The sequence below is a fragment of the Erpetoichthys calabaricus genome, chromosome 4 (genome assembly GCF_900747795.2).
Source record: "Erpetoichthys calabaricus chromosome 4, fErpCal1.3, whole genome shotgun sequence".
Lineage (NCBI taxonomy): Eukaryota > Metazoa > Chordata > Cladistia > Polypteriformes > Polypteridae > Erpetoichthys > Erpetoichthys calabaricus.
The window spans coordinates 55,472,745-55,498,215 of record NC_041397.2 but is presented as its reverse complement, the minus strand read 5'-3'; the positions used below and the strand labels follow the sequence as shown (position 1 = coordinate 55,498,215).

Genomic DNA, 25,471 nt, shown 5'->3' with positions numbered 1-25,471 from the left:
CCAGTTTTCCTGAAAACATGTGCACCCATTTTTGTGGGTTGCCAGAAACAAACATAACTACAGTATATGCATGCATACATACAAACAGATGCCAGCTCCGGTACAATTTTGTAGATTGCTAGTTGCTTTTCAAATACATGATTTTGTTATGGGCTATGTTGACCAAAAAAGGAACTTCCTTGAGATGGTTGTCTTTGTCTTTAAAATGAAGTTACATAAGACATCTTAACTGTGTTTATCTACCCTCTATTCAGTTAATAATATGACTTCCAGATTGCACCAGAGAGACTATCAAGATGTAGTGAATGAATACATGTGGAATGAGTACTTCATATATACAAGTAATTATACTTAATTTAGTATTGACAATATAGAGTTTGTGTGTTGGTTATCAGTAAAAAGTTACCAGTGAAATTAAATCTGAATAATCATGGGGGAGGGTGAATAGATTTACTGGCATTACATATTGTTAACGAGTTACTCGAGAGAGTAGGCTTAATGTTACCTGATAGCGTCAGAGTCCTGAAAACAGTGTGCAGCTGACAGCAGCCACTTGCTAGAAATGACTGATGCTCCACAGATATGTCCATATTTTCCCATCTGAAGGCTAACTTGCCAAGGCCACTCTCCAGTCCGAGCATCTTCACCACCAACTATTTTGGTTTTCTTTGAAGGCCTTGTTCCACATCCTGCAGCAATAATTTTTTACAGATACAGATATTCTACAAAAAACTGCTGTAAAGCAATAACCAGTAGAATTTACTTTTTACATCAATATACAGTATCACACATACTAAACTTCAACAAAGTGCACTTAAGTTACATGTAAATGTAAAAACCTATTCACTCACCACAGCCTAATTCATCAACTCCATCAGCACAGTCTTTCATGCCATCACATTCAGGATTTATTTTGCTAACACATTTCCCATCACGGCATTTGTAAGAAGATGAAGCACAAACTTTTTGAACTGTGGAGGTAAGTAGAATAGCATTAGGGTTTTGCAATATGAAATAATTTATAGAAATGTATATATTTTTTTTAAATTTATAAGTTGATGTGCAAAGATGCAAACTCTTGGTGTTAAGGTCTGGTTGTAGGTGAGTACTAGAGTGACTATTTTTTCCTTGATACTCTTTATGTTGTAGACCTTAACAGAATGCGCCAAATCCAACACTCATATGTCCCTGTCATGACTGCTGTAGTTTAGCACTTCTCCTTTCATGTAAGCTCAGGCAACTAGACAGACTAATGTAGCAGACAGAAGAAACTTACACATTTATTCATGTATTACAGATCAAATAGACAGTACAATAAAGCAAAAGTGTAAATATCATACAACTTGTTATTATTAAGTTTAATATCTAAGTTAAAGTCTTTGATGTTTGCCTACAGAGTAGTAAATTGATCAGCACTTGCATTTATGGAGACAGTTGTGAAGTCCTATGCTCCTTCTCAACCACTCTAAGTCTGATATTTTGTAAAAGGTAGGTTAATAGGCACTGACGAGCTATGTTGGCCTGAAAGAACTATTCTTGTCAAAACAGTTTTTATGTGTTGAATTCTAATTTACTCTATTCAAGAAAACAACAATCAAAAACACATATTGTAGAAGTTTAAAAAACTATGGTACAAATATGTATCAAAGCAACACTACACAAAAATTCTCTTACCAAAGGGAAAGGAGGTGTAGCCTTATAAATGCCTTACTGTTCATCTCTATAGCAGACTGGATTGGGTGGACAACACAAATGTGCTATACATAAGAATTCCTTAGCAAGAACTTTTGAGAAGGCTCAAGTACTTCTAATTGCGTGACAAGCTGCTAAAGTGGTTTCTATCACATTATAGTTGCTAGTTGCTAGGCTGCCCATGATGTTTACTGTACCACCATTACCAACCACATCATTCCATAGACAGTAAAATACTTCACATCATGCTCATCATTATTCTTGCTAATTAAATACACTGACACGTAGACACATCTTCATCCATCCATCCATCCATTATCCAACCCACTATATCCTAACTACAGGGTCACAGGGGTCTGCTGGAGCCAATCCCAGCCAACACAGAGCGCAAGGCTAGACACTATCTATTACACATTTAATGCACACTGGACATACTGTACAGTATTTAAAGTTTTGTGCATTGCACTTATGTATTAGTTTGCACTTTGTGTTAAATGTGACTAGAAATGTAAAATGTCTCTTAAAATCTCTGCCATTTTATGGGTTTATCTTGCAATCTGGAATGACTTTGTCTCTGTGAGCATATGACCTGCATTTAACAGATGTTTAATGCTAAGTTTGATCCCTGCTACCTGCTCCTCATTAGCTTACTTCACTTACTAATATCTAATGCTATGTTTATGTCCTATTACTATCATCTCCTGGAATCTACTGGATGTGCCAGTTTGTGAAATAATTCCTACAGTAACTAAGTGATGTATCTTTTCTAACCAAGTTCCATATGGTTCAGTAGTTTTGAAGGTATGTATAAAAGTTGCCTACGTTTCCTTTCAACACTTTTATAATAAAGCATCTCATTTTCAGTTTGACCAAGGTTCATTTACAATATGCACTTTTTATTGACTAATAATGTATACTATTTTCATCACATTCTCTGACAGGTTGATTAAGTTCTTGATGTAAAGAATAATGAATGTTATAATAAATGATGTGAGTCACAAGCATTTCATTGTACTACTTTAATGAATAAAAACTAATTTCATGAAGAACAAATTTCAACAATACTTGGTACATTTTTTTCTACTGTGGTAGAGGTGTGTTTTCCTTATGTTTTCATGTGTTTTATTTTCTACCCACATTACAAAGAAGCATGTGTTATATTAAAGTAATGACTCAACACTGTGCTAGTGAATGTGTGCGTGTGTGTTGTGTGTGTGGGACAGGTGCCCTGTTTGGGGCTAGTTTCTACCTTGTACCTGCTTTCTGCATCCCTGAAAAATTAAGGGTTGGAAGGAGGAACATTTTCTTATTAACTTTAATTGTTCTCTTACTAAGGCAGAATACTTTATTTTGTTTACTTCAGAATCCAGATCTCACTGTAGATTAGGCTCCATTGAGAGCAAAAATTGTATTAGTCCTGTTGTTAAACAAAATGTAGTTATTGTTTTTGTCAGGATTCTTTCTCTTTTTGAGTTAATTAACTATTGCTACATGTGCAGCATTTCAACCACAGAGCTGAAAGAAAAAATAAAAATTTAAAGTAATAACATAAATGTCTAAATTAAATAATACACATTTTTAAATTTCAGTGTCTGCAGACAGGTAGTTCTAGTAAGAAAGCTGATGACCTATTTTTCAACTTGTCAGGATATATTTATGATCTCAAGCTACAGTATTTTTTCTCATGTCACCCTTCTATCAAGAAGAAATTTTTAGCTTAATTTCTGTTATTTACTTAAGGAAGGTGTTTCTTGTTTACTCTCCTTAATTAAATTAATAACCTTATTACAGTTTACCAAATTAACTTGTTTGATTTTGTGAATGTTTTTGTGGCATTGGCTTTCCTGTTTCAGATTAAATCACAACAGAACTTTATTTTTATCGCATCTATGGAGTCAGTCAGTACCACTAGCATTGAGCTGACTACTCTAAAAGATTTCCCATTTCAGCACCACCACTGTGCATGCATCAACTGATTCTGTGTTAGACACAAAGTTATTTTAGTTTCTTCTTTGAATTGCTTTTTGTTTCTATGCTCTTTGAACCCATCAATACATTCGTTAAGTTTCATTTTAGTTTTATGTACTTTTGACCTTTGAATTTAGTTTTTATTTTTGTGACTTACTTTGACCAGTTTTTATTTTGAGAGAATCGTTTTAGTTTAGTTTTTGTTACAGTTAAAAATAGTCATTCGGTAAAGATGAAGAAATTAATTTTGCATTTACAAAATAAAGATATTGTAGACACATGCAGATATGCCCGTAAAAGATTCAGAGCGGTTCCTTCTACTTCACTCATTTTTATGGAGAGTTATCTTCTAAAAGTTTAATAAAGTGTTTCATTCGTGTATTATGTAGTGTCCATCTGTTCAATGAGCAGGCTATTTACTTCAGCAGTTCTGGGATCTTCAGACTTCAGATCAAACACTTCATAATGGCATTTAAAGCCACACAACCTGCTAGTTGTTCAATAAACATCTATGCCAGCACAATTCTTCCTTTTTTGTGCATGATATACTGAGGTGACCTGTCAGCAGCTTTCTTCAGAGAAAAAGTGAGTGTTTGTGAGTGTAGTGTTTCAATTTCTCTTGCTTGGTATGTGTTTTTACAGCATGCCATGATCCTCAGCCTCTTCAAAGACCTCTTTATGAAACCATGTAAAGATTTGTTTTTTTACCCTTTGTGTACCATACACCACATTGGCACAATCATGAACTTGGCCTTGCTGTGTGTCAATGTTTAAAATCACGTTTTGTCTAGACACTAGACAACTATAATGCTCAATAGGCCATACAGTGCATTGTCATTTAGTTAAGGAGGAATAGTCAACCTCATGTTCACTCTAAGGACCATATTGGTGCAAACAAAATTTCTCAGTTACATATCCTGTAAGCATTTTTTAATAATATGCAAAATAATTATCCATTCATATGTAGTAATCTGAAATTTGAATATATTAGAGTACATATTTGGAAATATTTTATTAAAGTGGCATGTTTATTTAAAATATATGGGAACAAATGATTCAATTCATTTATTCATCAAGCTGACCAGATTTGATAAATTTGTTCATTACCCAAAGTTAAAAAAACCTGTGTGCAACTTAACTGCATACCTGGTTAAAATGGCATACCACATACAATTAGTTTATTAAAACAATAGTTTGTTTAAAATTGCTAAAATCACAACTCTATATCTGCATCAGTGCCTAAAAGAAGAATCACATTATGGACTCCTACAAATCGACTCATTAATGATTATCTAATCACCAGGGCTTAACCCAGTAACATCTGGCACAAAGCAGAAATCAAACCTGTCACAAAAAGGTAGTTCTCAAAAACAGAAAAATAATACAAGAAATTGAGAAAAAAATTAAATTCCCCTAACAACACAGAGCAAAGACAAGAATATGTTTAGGCACGTCATAACACAGCCTAAACAGGGTGCTTAGTGTTAAATATGAAACTATTTTCCAAGTATTCCACTTAGCACACCAGTTTGTAGTTTTTGAATGCTCATATTACAGAAATAAGCATTTCTTGTCTTCAGGCAATTACACCTATCACTTCCTATTTTTTATCTTGCTAAATGCTAGCAGGGAGCACCTTTTGCTTCTCTCCGAAACACAGAAGCATTAAACACAGCTGTTATAGTTCACCTGCTTTTCATCTGAATCTAAAACTAGTCAAAATCTACTCTAAATGTTCCCCATCCTTGTTACTGTGTTAATCTGGTCAATATTGACTGTCTGCCTGCTTCTTTTTCTCAATATGCATTGAATATAAGGCACTCAAAACATCATAAAAATAACAGCATTATAATTGGATTTGTAATGCACAAACTAGACTTTTATAATGTAATGAATTTTGTTCATATTCAAAGCAATAGCATTTTTACTAGAGTTTTACTGCACTTTATAAGCAATTGGTCACCCCTATTTTCTCAATACTGATTACCTATTCTAGTCCACATGTGAGTGAAAAAGTGCTTACTTTGAATCCCATAGGATCCCAGTCCTGACACACACCACTAATGCTTCTCTTCATTCACCATCACTCTCATTTGCCATATATTATTGAGGTGAGGTAAAGCATCATAATATATACTATAAATTTATATTTACCAAACAATCAGAATAACAATGTGTCATATAGAAGCAATGGTTAAAATTTTAGCATAAACTGAAGATGGAGTTGGATGCTTTTTTGAATGGCTCAACAACCCTGCTTTGAAGAGCATAACATAAAAGTGGCTGTAATGAAAACCTACAGTTACTGCAGCCTTCTGGATCTGTATTGAGGACCCTTGATCAAAATAATTAATTGACATGTCAACGTAATACCATGTTTGGTCTCATACAAAAAAAAAATGTCTGCTAGGATATCTAATATGCCCAGTTGGATGAAATGTAAAGGTTACTTCAGCACCTAAGAAGACTATTAATGAAGCAAAGTTCACTTACATGCTCTAGAACAGTTTATTTCATCGCTGCGGTCTTTACAATCCACTATCCCATCACAAAGGGATGACTGAGGAATACAGATTCCATTTGGGCAGTAGAAGTAACATTCTTCTAAACCTGAAGTGGATAAAAAGATTGGGATGAGATCAACATTTTGTCAAATGGCATGCATCCATATATATGTAAAATTAAAGTGCAAAAATTCAGCCTCTTTTCATTAAAATAATATTTTGGTCACATTACTACAACACACACAGTGAAAATAAGTTACTGTTGCAAAGACACTAATTTCAAAATCTGTTATGAGTATATAAAAGTATATGTCCACTGGTTTTCTGAACTATTTTTTTCTTATTACGGGTGTCAGTAATTTTGTTACCCATACCACATCCAAGTACGAGGCAGGAACAAGTCCTTCATTGGGCTACAGCCAAAGAAACGGCACACCTACTCATATTTGGTATGTGGAAATTTCCCGTTTACCTAGCAGAGAATTTTTTGAAATGTAGTAGGAAATTGGAGTAACCAGAGAAGAACCACACAAGCACAAATTCTAAACAGAGGCTAACAAGAACAAAAACTGAATCAATGCCCTCTGCTATTACATATACAGTAATAAGTATTCATATTATTATAATTTCATGTGCTTCATGTGAGGCCAAAAAAAATATCCATGTTGCAACGCCTAAATTTTAAAAGTTTTATTTGAAGTGTCGTGGCAACATTTCGACATTTCAAGAATAAAGTGAAAGCTGAGGTATGTCATGTAATACTTTTTTGGTTGTTTTATCTTAGAAAATAAAATTAACCCCCAAAAGCCATTATTTACATTAAATTTACTGGATAGCAAGAAGTATTTTAGACAATCACACTTCATTTCATCAGTGTGATTTTTTGATACATTATGTCACTTCTTTGTAGTGACATCATCATACATTACATATAAGAAACATGTCCTTGAAAATTAGATGGGAGCATTTCAGCAGGATATTCAATCTTTGTCTTTTTCAAAATAACCAACCTGTTGCCTACGGTGGCTATGAAGATAGTGAAAGAGATTCAGCATGTATATAAGCAATGTTGACAAAGTTCAGTAGAAATCATTTAGTGTTCTGTGCCAAACATGATGATGGACAATTATGAGATACAATTATAGCCGATGCCATTTACCCAGAGAAAGGAAGAGAGAATTAATACTTCCGAAAATAATACAAGAAATCCTTTACATTTACGTTTTGAGTTAACTTTTACTTACTGCAGTCTGTTTCATCACTACTGTCTCCACAATCATTTTTCTCATTGCAAAGTCTAGGATTTGGTCGGCATTGACCATTTCCACAGTCAATTTCCCCTTGTCTACATTTGGCTAAAAAAGAGTGAAATGCGTTACACCAAAGAAAGCTGAACAAATGTGTTCACTATTTTAAAATGTTATTATTGCATCTTATAGCTTATATCTTTTAGTACAAAGTCATTTTTTGGCACTATGCTTCAAATCATGGACTTTGCATTATATTTTTTGATTATCTCATAATTGTGTAATCATATTATGTAAAATAGAAAAAAAAAAACTGAAAATAATTTGTGTACTTTTGAGTGTTGGATATCCTCATTTGTACTTACCTAAGTAAAAGTAAAAAGTAAAATGTTCTAAAGGTGTAAACTTTAAGATATTAATCAGTAAAAGTCAGTAAACTAAGCATGACACATAACCATGAATTTAGTTAAAAAAAAAAATTACAAGACATTTACTGCATTTAATTTCATCACTTCCATCTGAGCAGTCTTTCCAGCCATCACAACGATTCTTCAAAGAGATACATTTGCCATCTTTACATTGGAATTGTTTTGGACAAGCTATTAAACACAAAAAAAATGTAAAAAGCCATAAATAATTTTAAAGTTTTCTGTGGACTGTTCTATAATACATTTTGTGCAAAATACCATGGATTTTAAAAGGAACAAGAATGAATATGTGAACATTTTTAAGAATCTTAAGAAGTAATAGGCCTATAAAAAGATGATCATAACTTCCACAGATAACAATATGGAGACAGTACTTGTTTTATAAATACAAACTTTAAGACTTAAACATATGTAATCAAAAAAACTCATTCAGAAGGATAAATGCATAGCATTTGATTCAAAACCATATACTTGGTAGAGGGTGCCATGGTCAGTGCAGTGGTTGGTGCTGCTGTTTCTGGGATCCTGGATTCAAATTGTAGATTGGCAGTGTTTGCTGGAGGCTGCACATATCCTCTATTTCCACATAGGTTTTCTCTTGGTACTCCAGTTTCCTCCCACATCCTGAAGAAATAGATTTTTTTCCTTACAATTTATGAGCCTGTATGGTTTAATATGGATGTATGGCTGAGAATGCCCCATGATAAACCTTGCCCCATGAAAAATTTCTTGCCTTCTGCTCAATGGTGCTAGGATAGGCTCTAGCCCCTTGTGACTCTGCATAGGAATATTTTGGATCAGAAAATAAACAAAATGAATACATATTTAGTGTAGAAAATTTCAAAATTTAAAAAATATGCAAAATTAATAACAAGGTCAAATTGTTAACTTTCAAACAAAATGACCCTCATTTATGAAATTACTGTATATTCCCAAGTGATAACACTTGTAATTAACTGTATAGTAGGTTCCATAACTCAATATTAATATGATTATGCAATAATGACTCTGACAGATAAACATTTTATAATTTGATGCAGCAAATCCAATTGCTGGTAAGCTGCCTTTGTTAAGTGATGTTTTCAATTACAGTTCAGACTTTGATAAAATGTATTTTCAATGAATTTAAATGGTTTCCTCCTGCTGTCACCAGTTACAAGTAGGAGCTTGGAGGACTATCTAATAAAATGTACAACTGTTTTGGTCTTACTGAATGGGTTTAACTATAGGTTGTTCCCAATTCATCTCCTTCCAATATGGCACTTCATTACCTTCTGAGACTAAGCCTAATTGAGTGATGTCATCTGTAATGGAATTAATATTGAATTGTTAATATAAGTGGTCATTAGTATGTACTGTTGAAACAGAATGCATATCTGAGATGTCCATGTGTTAAGAGAGATAAAATCCTCACTGATGGCTTTCCAGCTTCAAAGTTTGGTGTCTGTTCATAAGAAAGTCAAAGATCCAATATACATGTAGATTTTCATACAAAATCGTTTACTATGAAGGTGTTAAAGAAAATTGCTTTATACGCGGACATGAAATCCATAGAAAATATACTATCATAAGTACATTGGTAGTCTAGAAGTTGTAATACAGTGTATTGTTGGAAGATATATTTACTGCTTCTTCTAGTGACATTTAGGAACTGTAAAGAACATAAAGGTAAAGTGCTGGTGGCAGACTTGAAATGCAAAAGAATGATATGCTAGTGCCAGAGGGCTTTAATCAAAAACCCAGGAGATGTTTTGGTTTTTGAGAGAAAGCATAATTTTGGACACCTTAAAAATGGAAGGAACACAGCAGTGACAAACTGATGATACTATCTTCTCAGTGAGCTGTTTTATTGTAGAAGGAAAGATATTTTCCATGGTCATCAGCTTCATGACAGTTCTCTTTAATCATAAATATGCTTTGTTACTAAAGGAACAAGGAGTGGTCAGGAGACTGAAGAGTCTAAATGGGATGCTTAAATATTGGGATGCAGTAAACAACATCAGATGATGAAATGTATCAACAAAAAACAGACGTAACAAATAACACTACCCAACCCGCGGCATAGCATATGCCGCATAATTATTTACTGATGACTGAACACTTCCTGAAAGACACAGTTGTCCAAATGGGGTGCGTTTGAGGATACAACTGTGAGTGAATGAAAAGATGGAACTCTGGAGAGAGCAACATACAATTGTCAGTGACTGAAAACTGGTTTTGGCAGATACAGGCATATCTTTTTGAAAGTTTGTCCTTGTGCCTTATTAATTGTCATTGCAAACGCCAATCTAACAGGAAATTGTCTGCGTGTAAAAGTAAAAGGCAAATTTGAATCTGATGGGGTCAGGGATATCTGGGGAATTAGGACAGTTTGTGAGGTAGCAGCTGCGATAGTCTTACACTCCAGTATATTGCGGTGAATGCTGGTAACAGAAAGTCTAGTGCCATTACAGAGACCTTTTGCTGGCAGGAGGTTTCTGAGAAGCATGATGACTGAACCAATTTTAATTTTGAGTTTATGTGGATGCGGGTAATAAAAGTTGATCTGCAGGATCGTCTGTGATGATGGAGTCAACACTGGTGAATGTCACTTCATCAGTAGGGATAAGTTTCAGCACTTGTTCATTAAGGTGTAGCGAGTCTTCCTTGGTGACGCTTAATATAGCTCGGGTGCTAAGTTGTTCCAGAGTGACAGTTGAGAAGTCGATGTCCCCATATAGTTGTTGAACGGGATCAGAAATAAAAGGAAAACAATGTGAAGGCAATGTCACAGGTGTTCCGTTTTTCCCATCTCCAACATCGCGGAGCCATTTTGCGAAATGTTGTTCTTCAGGAAGAGCTCTCATATTTGTCGTTAGTGTAAGAACATGCATGTGACGCCACAAAGGTTGCTTGCTAATGCACCTGGCGACAGTAAGTTCTCGGGAGCCACGCATAATGACAGGGAGAATTTGTCGGAAATCTCCACCCAATAGTATTGTTTTACCTCCAAATGGCTGCGTGTCACCAGTGAGGTCACGTAATAACCTGTCAACTGCCTGGAATGCGTATGCATGTGTCATTGGCGCCTCGTCCCATACTATCAATTTGGATTGCAGAAGATGTTGAGCGTCTGGCGAGGTAGGTTTGATGTTGCATGTGGAAGTAGTATTCAGCCTCAACGGTATTTTAAAAACGGAATGTGCAGTTCGTCCGCCCGGTAACACTGTTGCAGCTATTCCTGTAGATGCTACGGTTGTAGGAATGTCTCCCCTAGCTCTGTTGGTATGAATTAGGGTCTTGTAGACAAAGGTTTTGCCTGTTCCTACAGGACCATCTAAGAAGAAGCATGTTTGTCGGGGATGGGAATCACTGTATGCAGCGTGTAAAACAGTGTCAACAGCGTGTTTCTGTTCTGTGTTGAGTTTGTTGTAGTGTTCCATAGCGTGTGAGTGTTCAGCCTGAGCCTCAAAGGTGAGAGATGAATGACACAGTGGAGGAATATCAGTGGGGGGGTAGGTGTAATTTGTGCAGGTTGAGGCCATGTGGTTGCAGCATGTCATTAATTTCCACGAGAGCATACATGCAAGCAGTGCATGTGGAATATTTTGTGAGAAAGTCCTCAGAAAGGGAGAGTTTATACGTGTCCCAAAGGCATGGAACGTTGTGGGGTTCGCCGAAGACACAGACGAAAACGAAAAGTTCTCACAAGAATGGTGGCATTCGTATCTGGGATGCCTCTGTAAGAGTATCATGCCAAATCTTGTCAGCTTTAAGAAGACCTAATTGTTGGCAAGCTTCTTTGAAAGTGTCACATTCGACGCCGTTGACCATTCGTAGATGGTGGAAACTTGTGACGCCTACGGAACGGGTAAGGAGAAGTCTGAGGTAATAACTTTCGGTGTCGTTAATGGCAACAACAGGCATTCTATCGATCACTTTTGTGCCTCCTCTGATTCTCTTTTTCCATTTTCCAGATGGCTTTTGGAATGTGTAATGTTGGGGAACATCAGTGTAATGTAACTCTACAGCTTCGGGATCTGTCTTGTTGAGTTCAAACCATGCTAATAGCATAGTGTTTTTGTTGGCTTGTCTTTGTAGCGCTTGTTCTTCGTGACCCTCATGAAAGAAGATGACTTGTTGTTCTGGCAAATGAACCGGTAATCGTGTAATAACATGAGATTTTTCTGAAAGACTGTACTCGTTCAAACGCCACATAGCCTCAGGAGCACTAACATACCTACCGTCAAGGAAAGTCTGCATTTCGTCATGTTGGAAAACACCATCGTCTGGCTCCTTGTGAAGTGCAATGGATGCAGCGACATGTCCTTTGTAGACATACTTATATAGATACTTGATACAATGAATGGACGCGCAAACTTTAACGTTCATATGAGCATTGAATTTCTGAGAAAGCCAGGGATTGTAAGGAACTATCCAACGGTTGTCGATATCGTATTTGCCAACAATGGCAGTTCTCCCGTCTTCGGCGGTATATGGGGTATCCTTGTGTGTTTTCTTGATTCTCAGCGTTGAAGTCCTTTGGGAAATTTTTGTTACACATGCCGTCTTTCATGCAAGGTGAGTTGGCGTTGAGCATTCCACACGGACCATGTACCATGCATTTAGTGACAAGCTGGAAAAGTCGAGGGTGTATTTTGGGATTTGGAAGCTCAGAGCAGACAAATTTGTCTATATCATCCTTGGTCCTTATTTTGGATTGTGAGTCAAGTGTAACTAACATATGGCAATGAGGCAATCCTCGTTTTTGGAATTCAATGACGAAGATGTAAGCAAGAACATTGCCAAAAATATTCTTCTCCAGAATATCTGTTAGGAAATCTCGCAGTTTGATATGAACGACGCAAGCAACAATGTCCGGTCTGTGTTCTGTTTGCTCATGATGGGAAATGACATTAGAGATTTCCGGCCAAGCAGGATTGCAGGTGAAGGTTAGCAATAAGTCAGGCTTTCCACATTTGCGGACAATTGCCATCGCGTCTTGGTAGTTCTGTTGCATGTACCTTGGACCGCCTTGAAAGGTAGAGGGAAGAATGATCAATTGTCCAGGGCGGAGGTTATGGTGTTGTGCTTTCGCAGTGACAGCATCCAGCAGTCCCCTGTATTGCTCTACATGCAGGTAATGTAAACACGCAACTTCTGTTCTGACATATGCGTCGACGACGTATTGCTGGAAGAGTTTGCCACTGGAATGCAAGACGCTAAATGAAGATCTCATGGCAAGCCTGTAAGCATAAAATTGGAGCTGCGTGACTCGTGTTCTTTTCACGGTTCGCTTTTCTTCTACATGGGTCAATTGTATGTGCCAGCCTGGATCTCCGTAAGGGAATAGCAGTGGATAAACCATGGGGTCACAGTTCATATTGAGTACAGAAATATGCTTGCAAGCATCTCCCCTTGGGTATATGCAAATGTCGTGTTGTGCAGGAGGTTCCCCGTCTTCACCTACAAAGATAGCTGCAACATCAGTTTGACAGGACGGAGCGTTGTACCTTCTCATATCCTGAGTTGGATTTTCCATGAATACCATTCGTACAGCAGCAACAGGGTTACTGTGAGTGATAATGTCATGCATTTGCACGGAAGACTTAGTGAAGGGATTAACCTGTCATATCATTTTGTCTAGTTGTAGCAACAAAATGTTACTGCAAGCGCTGTTACATTCCTTTTGCAAATGTTGAGTGGTAGCCTCAGCAGTATCGAAGATATATAGCTAACCGTATTGTGGTGACGTATTAGGATTGGTATATAAAGGAGAGACCTGGTGATAAATTTGACTGTGGATTCTGAAAGCATACGGTCCGTGGCCAGATGGTTGAGCGATGTGTGCGCCCATTGAAGCGAAAGCTAAAGCAGAGTTGTATTCCCTGATATGATCACAGTAATTCCGTGACAGCGGGTTCTTGCCAGTCAAGAGGTTTTGTAATAAAAGAGGAAGTTGAGATAGCGGTGGCAAAGACACCTTGCCGGTATGACAACACTTAGTGTAATGTCCGGATTTGTTGACCTCTGCTGGCATATAAAGAGCATTACAAGAAGTACATAGTGCGTTAGGTAGGCCAATGTTATGTTCTTGGACGGGAATGGCAGTATCTTCTTGAAAAGCAGTGGATAATTGAATGCGATGACTGTGCATGTGATTTGCGAGATGATGTAGTTTTTGAAACAGCTTTTGCAATGTACACATTCAAAGAATGTGTCATGGGAATGTGTTCTCGTATGTTTGTTGAGAAGAAATGATGTTTCAAACGATTTAGTGCAGTGTTGACACTGAAAGGATTTTGTCAGGGAATGTGTTTTGAAATGGTTTGTCGCAAATGTTGCATACAAATGTTTGTGTTGAATGGATTTGCACATGGTTGAGGAGATCCATCTCAGCCGTGAAGTCCTCCTCACAAATTGTGCAAGTGAAGGTGTGAGGGGAATGAATTTGTAAGTGCTTCTTGAGAGTGCGAGTTGTTTTGAAGCATTCCTGGCAATGTTCACATTGCATCATTCGTTCAGTGGAGTGTGTTTTTAAGTGCGTTGAGATATGAGGGTTGTCTGGGTTCCACGTGGAATCACTCGAAATAAGTAGCCAAGGATTTTTTTTTCTATTTTTCTCATGTACTTCGATCCTTTTTAAACTTTTTCCAAGTATTCACCGCCAACATCAATGCACTTTTGGGCTCTTCTGACCCACGCCACAAAACACTCGCGAAAGTCCTCGATTGGCCATTGTTGAACTTGTCAAGGAAAAACTTGCACCATTCCATGCGAGCTTGCTTTTGTTCCACAGTCAGCAGCCTTGGAACCCATCGGGCACATTTCTTTGTAAAGCCAAGATCTCGTCGAATGATGGTGTCGACAGCATACTGGGTCATCCCAAGTTCCAGGGCAATTTTCCTGATGGTCACACGACCATCTTCTTCCAGGAACTCCTTCACACGATCAGCATTTCTGCCATCAGTCGAACTTCGCGGTTTCAGTTCACGTTCTTCATCGTCAAAGTTGAAGTGGCCTGTGCTGAAGCGCTGGAACCACTTAAAAACCATCGTCTTCTTTGGAGCATTCTTCTTGAAGATGCGAGAAAGTTTTTGGCAGCACTCTTTAGCTGTTAAACCATCAGAAAAGTCATAAAAAATCATCACTCGAAAGTCACGCACGCACGGAGTCGGGAGCTTTGCCGCTAGCGCCGGCTGGGCACTCTCAGTTCGTTTGCTTCTCGTGTTCATTCTGAAGGAAAAGAGGGAGCAAAACATCTGAACAAAAACATGCAACCACTTGAATAATCCCTCTACACAGCAGAACAGGTTTCGACAGGCTGACACTCGACAAACGATAAAATTCCGCATGAACCCAGACAACCCTCATATTTCGGAAGGTTTTGGAACAAATGGTGCATTGAAAGTCCTGGGTGGAAAGCATTTGTTTAGTGGAGTGTGTTTTTAAATGTGCGTTGAGATATCTCTGCAGTCGGTATTTTTTGGAACAAATGGTGAATTGAAAGTCCTGTGGGGAATGCGTTTGTTCAGTGGAGTGTGTTTTTAAATGTGCGTTGAGATATTTCTGGAGTGTGAAGGTTTTGGAGCAAACGTTGCATTGCAATTCCGGTGTGAAATGCGTTTGTAAATGTTTTTCAATAAGAGGATAGTGGGAAGGTGACGTCACATCAGTGTGGAGATCACATGGGTGTGTATTTTGTATGCACATACCGACATTGTCAATAGATGGCACCAGAAGGTCAGCACGTGTGTTTGTGAGAGGCAAGAGAACTTCGTAATGCCCATGATCCAAAAAAACGCTAAAGAGCAGGGATATGGAGAGACGTTGGCCCTGATTGTACACTCGAGGAGAGGCATTAGGACGTTCTCGGAAGTGAATGGTGATAGTAGCTGTAAGTATTTGGCACATCGCCACAATTTCTGCCTCACCACCATAAACTCCGGAAGTATTCATGTAGTCAGCGTATTGTTTAGCAGACTGTATGACTATGCCGCCATGACTAAGAGCAATGGATAGCACGTCGCAGAAGTTATCCCAATGTTGGCAAACAAAGGTTACAGCCATGTTGCGAAGTTCGAGAGCAACAGTTTCGTCGATGACATTTTTCCAAAAATATCTGACTGATAGAAACATACAGTTACCTGATGCAGGAATTTGTATTACATTGAAAGAAGCGTTGTTTCCATGAAATACATCTGAAGCTGTGGCCATGCTTGGAAAATGAACAGTCAACGTGGCTCAGAGGTGCATGTAGACTGTAGCACAGATGAAAGCGACACAGATGAGCAGTTGGGGGTGGGGCTGTGTCTTGCGTGCGTGCGTATCCAACATCCGTGGAATAAGGACAGTTTGTGACAGGATGTGTTTGGAAAATAAGCAGTCAACGTGGCGCACAGGTGCATGTGGGCTGTACACAGATGAATGCGACACAGGTGAGGAGTTGGGAGCAGGGCTCTGTCTTGCGTGCATGCGTATCCGACATCCGGGGAATAAGGACAGTTTATGAAGTAGCAGCTGCAATAGTTTAACACTCCAGTACATTGCGGTGAATGCTGGTAACAGTCAGGCGGGCGGGCAGGCGGGTAAGCTATCAAATACACTATGCTCTTAGTATTGTATAAATCAGGTTTTTGTAAACAAAGGTTTTCCCCGTTCCTGCAGAGCCATCTAAGAATCTAAGAAGAAGCATGTTTCTCATGAATGTGAATCGCTGTATGCAGCGTGTAAAACATTTTGCGAGGGTGGCAGGAGGAGGGTTAGAGTCGGCGGGCGGGGCTCTGTCTTGCGTGCTTGCGTATACGACATCCAGGGAATAAGGACAGTTTGTGAGGTAGCAGCTGCGATTATTTTACACTCCAGTACATTACGGTCAATGCTGGTAACAGTCAGGTGGGCGGGCAGGCGGGCAAGCCAACAAATACACTATGCTCTTAGTATGGTATGAAGCAGGTTTTTGTAGACAAAGGTTTTCCCCATTCCTGCAGAACCATCTAAGAAGAAGCATGTTTGTAACAGTTGGGAATTGCTGTATGGAGCGTGTAAAACAGTTTGCGAGTGTGGCAGGAGGAGAGTTAGAGTTGGCAGGCGGGGCGGTTGGGAATCGCTGTATGCAGCGTTTAAAACGTATGGTATGAAGCAGGTTTTTGTAGACAAAGGTTTTCCCCATTCCTGCAGAACCATCTAAGAAGAAGCATGTTTGTAACAGTTGGGAATCGTTGTATGCAGCGTGTAAAACAGTTTGCGAGTGTGGCAGGAGGAGGGTTAGAGTTGGCGGGCGGGGCGGTTGGGAATCGCTGTATGCAGCGTGTAAAACAGTTTGCGAGTATGGCAGGAGGAGGGTTAGAGTTGGTGGGCGGGGCTCTGTCGTGCGTATCCCATGACGCGGGAGGAGGGTTAGAGTTGGCGGGCGGGGCTCTGTCGTGCGTATCCCATTGTCTTAGAGTTGTTGGACGGAGCTCTGTGAGTTGGCGGGTGTGGCTCTATAGTGTTGTGCGTAGTGAATCGTTGGTGGGTGTGGCTCGGTGAGTTGGCGGGCAGGGCTCTGTCTTGTGTCTTGCCTGCCCATGGTCGGGTGCTTTAGTGAATTATATATATAGATGTGGAAGACTTTTCAAGACACATGTACACTCACTGGTAGAAAAATTGTCTCTCTATCCTGGTTATTTTTTTTACCATTGTTTCCCTTAATCCTTCCATTGCCCCAAAGTAAAGTTATTACTCACTGTAGTCATATTCCAACATAATCTTACACTCTGTCTCATTAATCTACTTTGTACTGTTTTTATTTCTGGTTTAGTTGACTTCAGTTTCCATCATTAACAAATCAATAAAATTCTGTGATTCGAGTCTCTGAAATAGTGGCAAGAGCATCCAACATAATGCCTTATTATTGATCTAAATCAAGGATATCCAATCCTGGTCTTGGAAAGTCATAGTTTCTACAGTCTTTCTTTCTGACTGTTAATTTGACATAAATCCTTTTTGTTAACTGAACATCTTGTTTAATAGTTAACTCTGATATAGGAGTTTTTACATTAAGTTTTCAATTCAATGTAATACTGATGAACAATGAATTGTTAATATATAACCGAGATGTAACTCAAGTTTAGATAGATAGATAGATAGATAGATAGATAGATAGATAGATAGATAGATAGATAGATAGATAGATAGATAGATAGATAGATAGATAGATAGATAGATAGATAGATAGATAGATAGATAGATAGATAGATAGATAGATAGATAGATAGATAGATAGATAGATAGATAGATAGATACTTTATTAATCCCAATGGGAAATTCACAAATTAAGAGGTTAACAAAATTGTCTGAGATAAATCATTCATTTTCGTTAGCAAAATACTAACAGAAGTGATTAATGTGTTTTTGAACCTATAAGTAACAGGAGCTCAAACCGATTTTATTGCTCAGTGATTGAAAGATGGAAATATACACCAAGAAAATGCGATCAAACGCCAAGTCTTGTGAACTCCAGCAGAGCACTTTCTCCCGCTTTTTAATTTCCAATTGCAGTACTTCTACCTACACTCACAATTAACCAAGTATTCTGCTGTAATGGAATCAAATGTGCAACGTAAAATTACATAGTAAAGGATTTGTTTAGCAGCAGCTCAAGTAAACCCACTGGTATACCAGTGAATAAAGTATATCTTATATCAAAATATGTTAATGTATTGTAAATGTATCAGTGAATTTGAATCAATTTTACTCTGTAGGTTGTTGTTCTAATCTCTTTTCCAGAGTCTCACTGAGATTGTATCCGGGTGATTACAAGTGGCAACTGCCTGCATTCAATTTACAACAATCTCCAACCAACAATACAATGCCCTACTTCAGCAAATAGTACTTGGTTACACTTCTTTACAGCTAATAATTTTAGTGATCAAATCAAAATTAATCACATTATATATGAAAACAAGCAATTGTTCTGTGCCTTTTAGAAATTATTTGTTAGAAAGTAACTACTCAGTTACTTTATATGTTTAAAGTAGTCAACAATCCATTATTAACAAAAAAATCTTAGCATTTTAAATATTTTTTACTAATATACATAGATAGTGAAACTGGAAATGATAACTCCTAAAAATTAAACAATGCTTTTATATCATTTAAGTAAAAAAATCTACTTTTCTTCAGATTGACCCAGTCTAAGGGATTACTTACGATCTTCATAACTGAAAGCCCTGTACAAGATGTAAAAACCCCTTCGAGTAATAGATTCATCTGAGTGGAAATGGAGACTAACAGGAGATGAATACACTCTTTTTCGGCTGCTTTCAACTATAGGATTGCAAAGTCTGAAAGGATAAATTAAACAATTATTAAACACACATATTTTTATAAAGACTCTCTAATGAATTTTCTGATTAATTAAAGTTTTTGCTATCATGATGCAATGGAAGGTATTTCCCAGTGCTGAATGCCACTAATTAGATCAGGAAACATGTTTTCATAAAATATGTTTCTTGATAATTTGCACCAATACAACTTTTATTTTAATTGTAGGAAGTAATAACAGATTCCAAAAAGTGTTTTGCATTGTCTTCACTATACAGTGTTCTGAAATTCAGTAATTTAACAGATATTGTCAACATTCTAATATTAAAAAGAACTATATTAAAATACTGCTATTACTTTAGAATCACTCAAATATAGAAGTATACATTGAGTTTAGAGCTACAGACAGAATGAGACAGTTAACAAGAAAGTATGAAAATACTCAAGAAAGGAAAGTAAGACAAAACTGAAAGTGGAATCTTGCAGGACCATTGCAGGCAATTTAATATGCAATTAACTACTGAAGAATGATAGTTTGATGAAGAATGAAGAAGAATGCTGAAGAATAATGATCTGACAAATACTTTTTGACCATTCCTGCTATTAAGATAGAGAGGGTTTGATATGAAGGTTTTTGAGAGACTTGACAGGATTGTGCAAATAATGTTGTTTTTTTATTTATGATTATTATTATTATTTTAAATTTTAATTTATAATAATTTCATTTGTTTGTTTTTTAATGCACGCCACCATTTTGATATGTTTTTTTCACATGGGCACTGCTATTTCATGTACCATATTTACTTATCAAGTACAGCTTTTGGTTGCCACATGACCAATGATAAAATGGCACCCGTGTTATAAGGAACACGTTTGCACATTAAATACTCTGTAGCAACATAAAGGAAATAGTTAAAAAAAACATTGTTTGTAAGGATTCTTTTCATTTGAAATATTGGCCTTTTGGCTATGATTACACAAAAAAGATAGACAGATGCCATGGTTTAACTGACTTTACAGCTTTGGGCTGCTATTATACTACCTGTTTCTAGGCATGTGATGCACCTGTGATATAATGCACCCGTATTATAAAGGCCAAGTTCACACATTTAATAATTTGTAGCAACAGAAAGGAAAGACTTTACAATAAAACATTGTTTTTAAGAATTCTCTCATTCTTTTAATTTGAAATATTATTATCTATAGATAGATAGATAGATAGATAGATAGATAGATAGATAGATAGATAGATAGATAGATAGATAGATAGATAGATAGATAGATTTTGTTTGTTCCCAACATGAAATAAATATAATATACTAAGTTTAACAAAGTTTTGACTTATATGGAAAAATGCCTATAGTCACAAAAAAAATTCAAAGCAGAAGACTCACACTGTGAAGCTCATTATGAGGTTCACCCCAGCATCCATGTTTAGGTTTAAAACTAATTTAATCAAACTATTTTCTTTACCATCTAGAGAGTCATCCCTTTTTAATATTGATGGTAAAACCAAGTATGAAATCCTGAAGTTTACATATTGCCATTGCTGGAGGGTTGGTTCACTGGAGAAGCTCTGGACTACAGGACTGCTTTTGTATTCCTGCCAGAGATGTTCCTGTTTCTAGATAACTGCAGCAACTTCAAGTGAGGTGTGTGTCTAAATATGCTGGTTGTGTGTGGTGCCTGCGCCTTAAAAGAGGGGCTCTGTCAGGATTGATCAGTAATGTTAATTTTGTCAATTTATTTGGTATTTTTATAGTGATTTAAGTGATGTTATTTCATTGTCATTTGTACGATTGCTTTCATGGACACCATCACTTTCAAACTTTGGGTGTAATTATGCTACAAGGTTTCTAGGCACATGATGCACATTCGTATGATCCATAACATCATAATGTTCAGGTTATAAAATATAGCTGCATGTATCAAATAGCATCCAAAATGTGTAGAATACAAATGTGTAAAATGACTCATTTACTTCACTGGAAATGTAACAGCTGAGCTATCGGCCCATGCACAACATGTGCTAGAAACATTACTTTAGAGAAGTGCATAAGTACCAATTGTCAAAAGACAGGGATATAGTCACAATAAAATGGACATCTTAAATCCACCCAGAGTAACAAACCTGGTCTCTCAAAAATGTAGTAACAGCATCAGCTACACATGTTTTTAATTAAAAGTCACTTTGAAATATAAATATTTCTTAACATTAAGCTTAAAATCAGCAAATGCTATTAAAACAAAATTAAATACTGCATAATTTTATTTTGAATGACGCCTCATCAAAATTTCAATTTCGCATATTTTATTGCTGTTATAGTTTTTTTGAAATTCTTGGTACAGTAATCCCTCACCTATCGCGGGGGTTACGTTCCAGAGCCCCCCGCGATAGGTGAAAATCCGCGAAGTAGCGACCTATATTTATTTTATTATTTATACATATTTTAAGGCTTTATAAACCCTTCCCACACTCTTATAAACCTTTCTCACTCTCTTGTTAACCTTTCCCACGCTCTTATAAACACTTCCTATGCTCTTAAACACTTTCTACATTCTTAAACACCTCAGACCAACACTGCACACTGCACGCAGCGATCAGACGTCAATGTGTCTGCACTCGCTTTGTGAAGGGGGGCAGCTGAACTCACGCTGAGCAGAAATGGACTTTGTGCTGCTTCTGCCAAAATGCCTGCTTGTCGCTCTACGCGTTCGGAAGGAGGAGTGTGTGTGTGTGGGTGTGTGAGAGCTGAACGCACCTTCGCTCAAATCCCCCCTCCCCGGAAGCGCAGTACGCTCCTGCCACTTCGCATTGTCAAGGGGGTGGGGAGCTGAATGAACGCTAAGGAGAAGTGGACTTTGTGCTGCTTGTCGCTCTGCGTGTCAATAATTTTAAGCCTGTACATCACCAATTTTCCTGTCTCACTGTCTTGTCTTGCGTGAAGTTAAAATGTTTTATAATAGTGAGATGTTACTCATATCCTTAGCCCGACATCCACATATCATATGTGTTAACAAAGTGTGTTTTATAAGTTTACATGTGTTTAAAGCATGTGGGATGGGTATTTTAAGGCTTAAACTATAAAAATGTTTATTTATATGGTCTTTCTATATCGCGGATTTTCTCCTGTTGCTGATGGGTCTGGAACATAACATCCGCGATAGGCGGGCAATCACTTGTATTTAAAAACCCGCAAAGTCGTGAATCCGCGAAAAGTGAACCGCGAAGTAGCGAGGGATTACTGTACCTGCATGTGGGTTCCATAAATGAAAATGCATAAAAGTAGACGGTTTTTCTTGTGTTTTTAAAAGCTGTTGCACAAGGTTACAAATAAAAGCTTTTGCTTAATTTGAAATAGTTATTAATCAATTTTCATAAGATCACTCAGTCAGAATTAACTATGTACGAAATGTTTTTTCTATTATATACTTCAGTTTCTCCAAAGATTTGGGTTGCGCATTATTCTAGTGTCTTGGTGCAAATGCCATTTTTTAAAAAGGCAAATAGTTTTATGATCATATTCAAATACAAAAATGAGAGCAACAAGACTTTTATTTATTTTGACAGGTTATGTGTTCATAGTCTTTAATTAAAGTAGTTCAATACCCAAAAGTGGTACATGCAGCATTCTACAATACATTCATAACCGACTAAAAAATATGCCTAAAATCATCTACATGGGGCATAGTGTTTTGAAGTTGAAAAAATATAAATCTCCTCATTCATTTCATGTGTACATATTACAAGCCTGTGTGCAGTAACATACCAATCATCAATTACTCTCATATTGTTAAGTGGTATTTGCTGTAGTGAACACTGCTAAGAGAGTCTGATAATTATATTTCTGTTGTAAAATATATACGGTATATTCAGACCACACACCAGGGGCCTCATGTATAAACGGTGCATACGCACAGAAATGTTGCGTAAGAACGTTTCCACGTTCAAATCGCAATGTATAAAACCTACACTTGGCGTAAAGCCACGCACTTTTCCACGGTACCTCATACCCTGTTGTACGCAAGTTCTCCGCTCGGTTTTGCAGACTGGTGGCACCCAGCGTCAAAGCAGTGCTACTGTTCCTGTGTTGTTACACTTTCTTAGATCCACATCCACTAGCGAGCTTGAGCTTCGTTCACGGTTTGTTCCTGCCTCGCGCTGTATTCATGCTGTGGCTGGCGCGACACTGGAAGGATAGATGGATAGATGGATAGAATAATTAAACATTACGAAGATATTTCGATGTTCCTTAAAAGTTTTGAAGAATCGGCGTTCTAAGCTTACAGATGGCGTAACGTCTATTACAGAGCTGATTGTGTGGCGATTGGGTATTTGGAGAAAGAAAAGTAAGGACAGGAATTGGAGGTTAGTACGTTTGAAAAAGACAGTACTTCTGTAATAAAGCATTTCATTGAAGGTCGCGCATGGCGCAGCAAGCATCTTGTTGTAAGACATGAACAATCACTGCGTCACCGTGTTTCCATCTTTAATAACATGCTTTAACTCATATCATCATGAAAATGATATCACGTATACTTCTCAGTATTTTAATTATTCAGAGAGCTGTAATATTACGAACGTTATGGATTCTATGTCCTGTCGGAGGAAGAGCACATAGAGCACATATAAGATCAAATACACAACAAAGCATTTAACGTGCTACTTTAGTTATGATGGGATTTGAGAAACTAGTAAATTAAACGATTTTAAGATGAAGTTTATGATGTTCTACTTTAATGACAAAATAAACTACGTGATTAAAGTGGAAATTTCGAGATTAAAGTTGACATTTCATGCTTTTTTCCCCACTGTGTGCCTTTTTTTTTCACTGTACCCTAATAAGTTTTCATATGACACTCAGACGGTGGGCTACGAGTCGCCTTCTCACGCTGACTTTGATATGTGACAACTTTTTTATTTCGGGCACTGTGCGATTTTGTGAACTTGAGCTTTCGAGTTTCTCCAACACGCTATGTCACTCGATCAACTTCCTTTTGTTGCTTATATAACTGTTTAAACCAACAAATACTATGTTTTTCTTTGCCTCCATTTGGTACTCGCTGAAATTCTTCTATTTTTTCTCGTACTTTTGCCATTGCCTTTTCACAGAATGCTGGGCTTAAGGGCTATTTATATTGATTTGCATATTCAAAGAGGTGTAATTCTGGGAGGAGTTGGGGCGGGACAGAAAGCACGTGCACGTGCGTTTATTTCCACGCTGAGCGGGATTTATGTAGCGGAAGAAAGCGGAAGTTGGCGAACGCACAGATTCCTGCATCTGGATTTTTCTGTGCATAAGCACATTTCGGCTTTTGTGCTTACATCATGTTATAGTGCGAATTCTACGCACGGCATTATACATGAGGCCCCAGGAATTTAATCCCAGGTAGAAGGATCTAAAATACTATTAAAATAACATTCAAGATAACAGATTTTTGCTGTTAGATATACCTTACCTGACACCATTTATGTCAAGCCAGTCTTTGTCACAGTAGTTTGAAGTTGGTGAATCTTGAATATCTAGAAATACTATTGTAAGTGATATTAAATATCCACGCACTGGAGCCTAGATGGTGATTAAAAAACAAAACAGTCATTGTTCTTTCCAAGGAATATATATACACATAAGTAATTAATACGTGAGTAAATTATTACTTGCTTTCCTAATTACAACACACAAGCAATGTAATAATTCCTGTTTAGATACATAAATGAAATCTTATCAAATACAGAGCACTTGTTTCTTACAATAAAGTTTAATGTAACAGATTGATACCCCATCCAGGATAAGTTCTTGCTTTGCATCTAAACTTAATATAGTCTCCAGGACTGTGGAGTCAGAGTCAGAGTCAAGGAATCGGAGACGGAGACAATTTTGGGCACCTGGAGTCGAGGTCGGAGTCGGCAAAAATGTACCGACTCCGACTCCTAATAAATTTAAGTTGTAATGAAAAAAAAAAAATACAGCAAGTTCAAATGTCCCATTTCACAAACAACAGTCATAATTAAGTACTTTTCTGATATAAGAATAAAGCCCAGTGCATAGTGTTGTTACTACTAGGGTGAAATTCAGCTGAGCTATTATACAACCTGACATTCACATATTGTAATCTGGATTATGGTACATTACAAAAAGTGTTTTCATTTTATTTCAGATATAATGTGTTTAACAAGTTCATTTAAGTGTAAACAAGTGTAATGATGTAGGTGTAGGTGTGTGCTATGGCCTGATGTGTGTTCAGGGGTTCTTGTCTTTTGTTTAAACTGGCCAATACAGTATAGAGTCAGCTTCCTAGCCAGTAGTTCTGTGGTTAAATGACATGTATGTTGCCTTCCTTCAAT

The 25,471-nt window shown here is 37.3% G+C and overlaps 1 protein-coding gene across 2 annotated transcripts in view; it reads right to left on the bottom strand.

Moving 5' to 3' along the window:
- Positions 1-25,471, bottom strand: part of LOC114651093 (suppressor of tumorigenicity 14 protein homolog) — a 77,391-nt gene that overhangs the window by 16,396 nt on the left and 35,524 nt on the right. Inside the window, exons 10-16 of one of the 2 annotated variants that reach the window (XM_051926514.1) lie at positions 24,586-24,695; positions 19,012-19,145; positions 7,906-8,010; positions 7,409-7,519; positions 6,154-6,270; positions 852-971; positions 506-689 (exon numbers count right to left, since the gene is read on the bottom strand). In XM_051926514.1, the coding sequence (XP_051782474.1) occupies positions 506-689; positions 852-971; positions 6,154-6,270; positions 7,409-7,519; positions 7,906-8,010; positions 19,012-19,145; positions 24,586-24,695 (881 nt within the window). The remainder of the gene's footprint in view (positions 1-505; positions 690-851; positions 972-6,153; positions 6,271-7,408; positions 7,520-7,905; positions 8,011-19,011; positions 19,146-24,585; positions 24,696-25,471) is intronic. The other variant, XM_051926515.1, reaches the window with a different exon arrangement.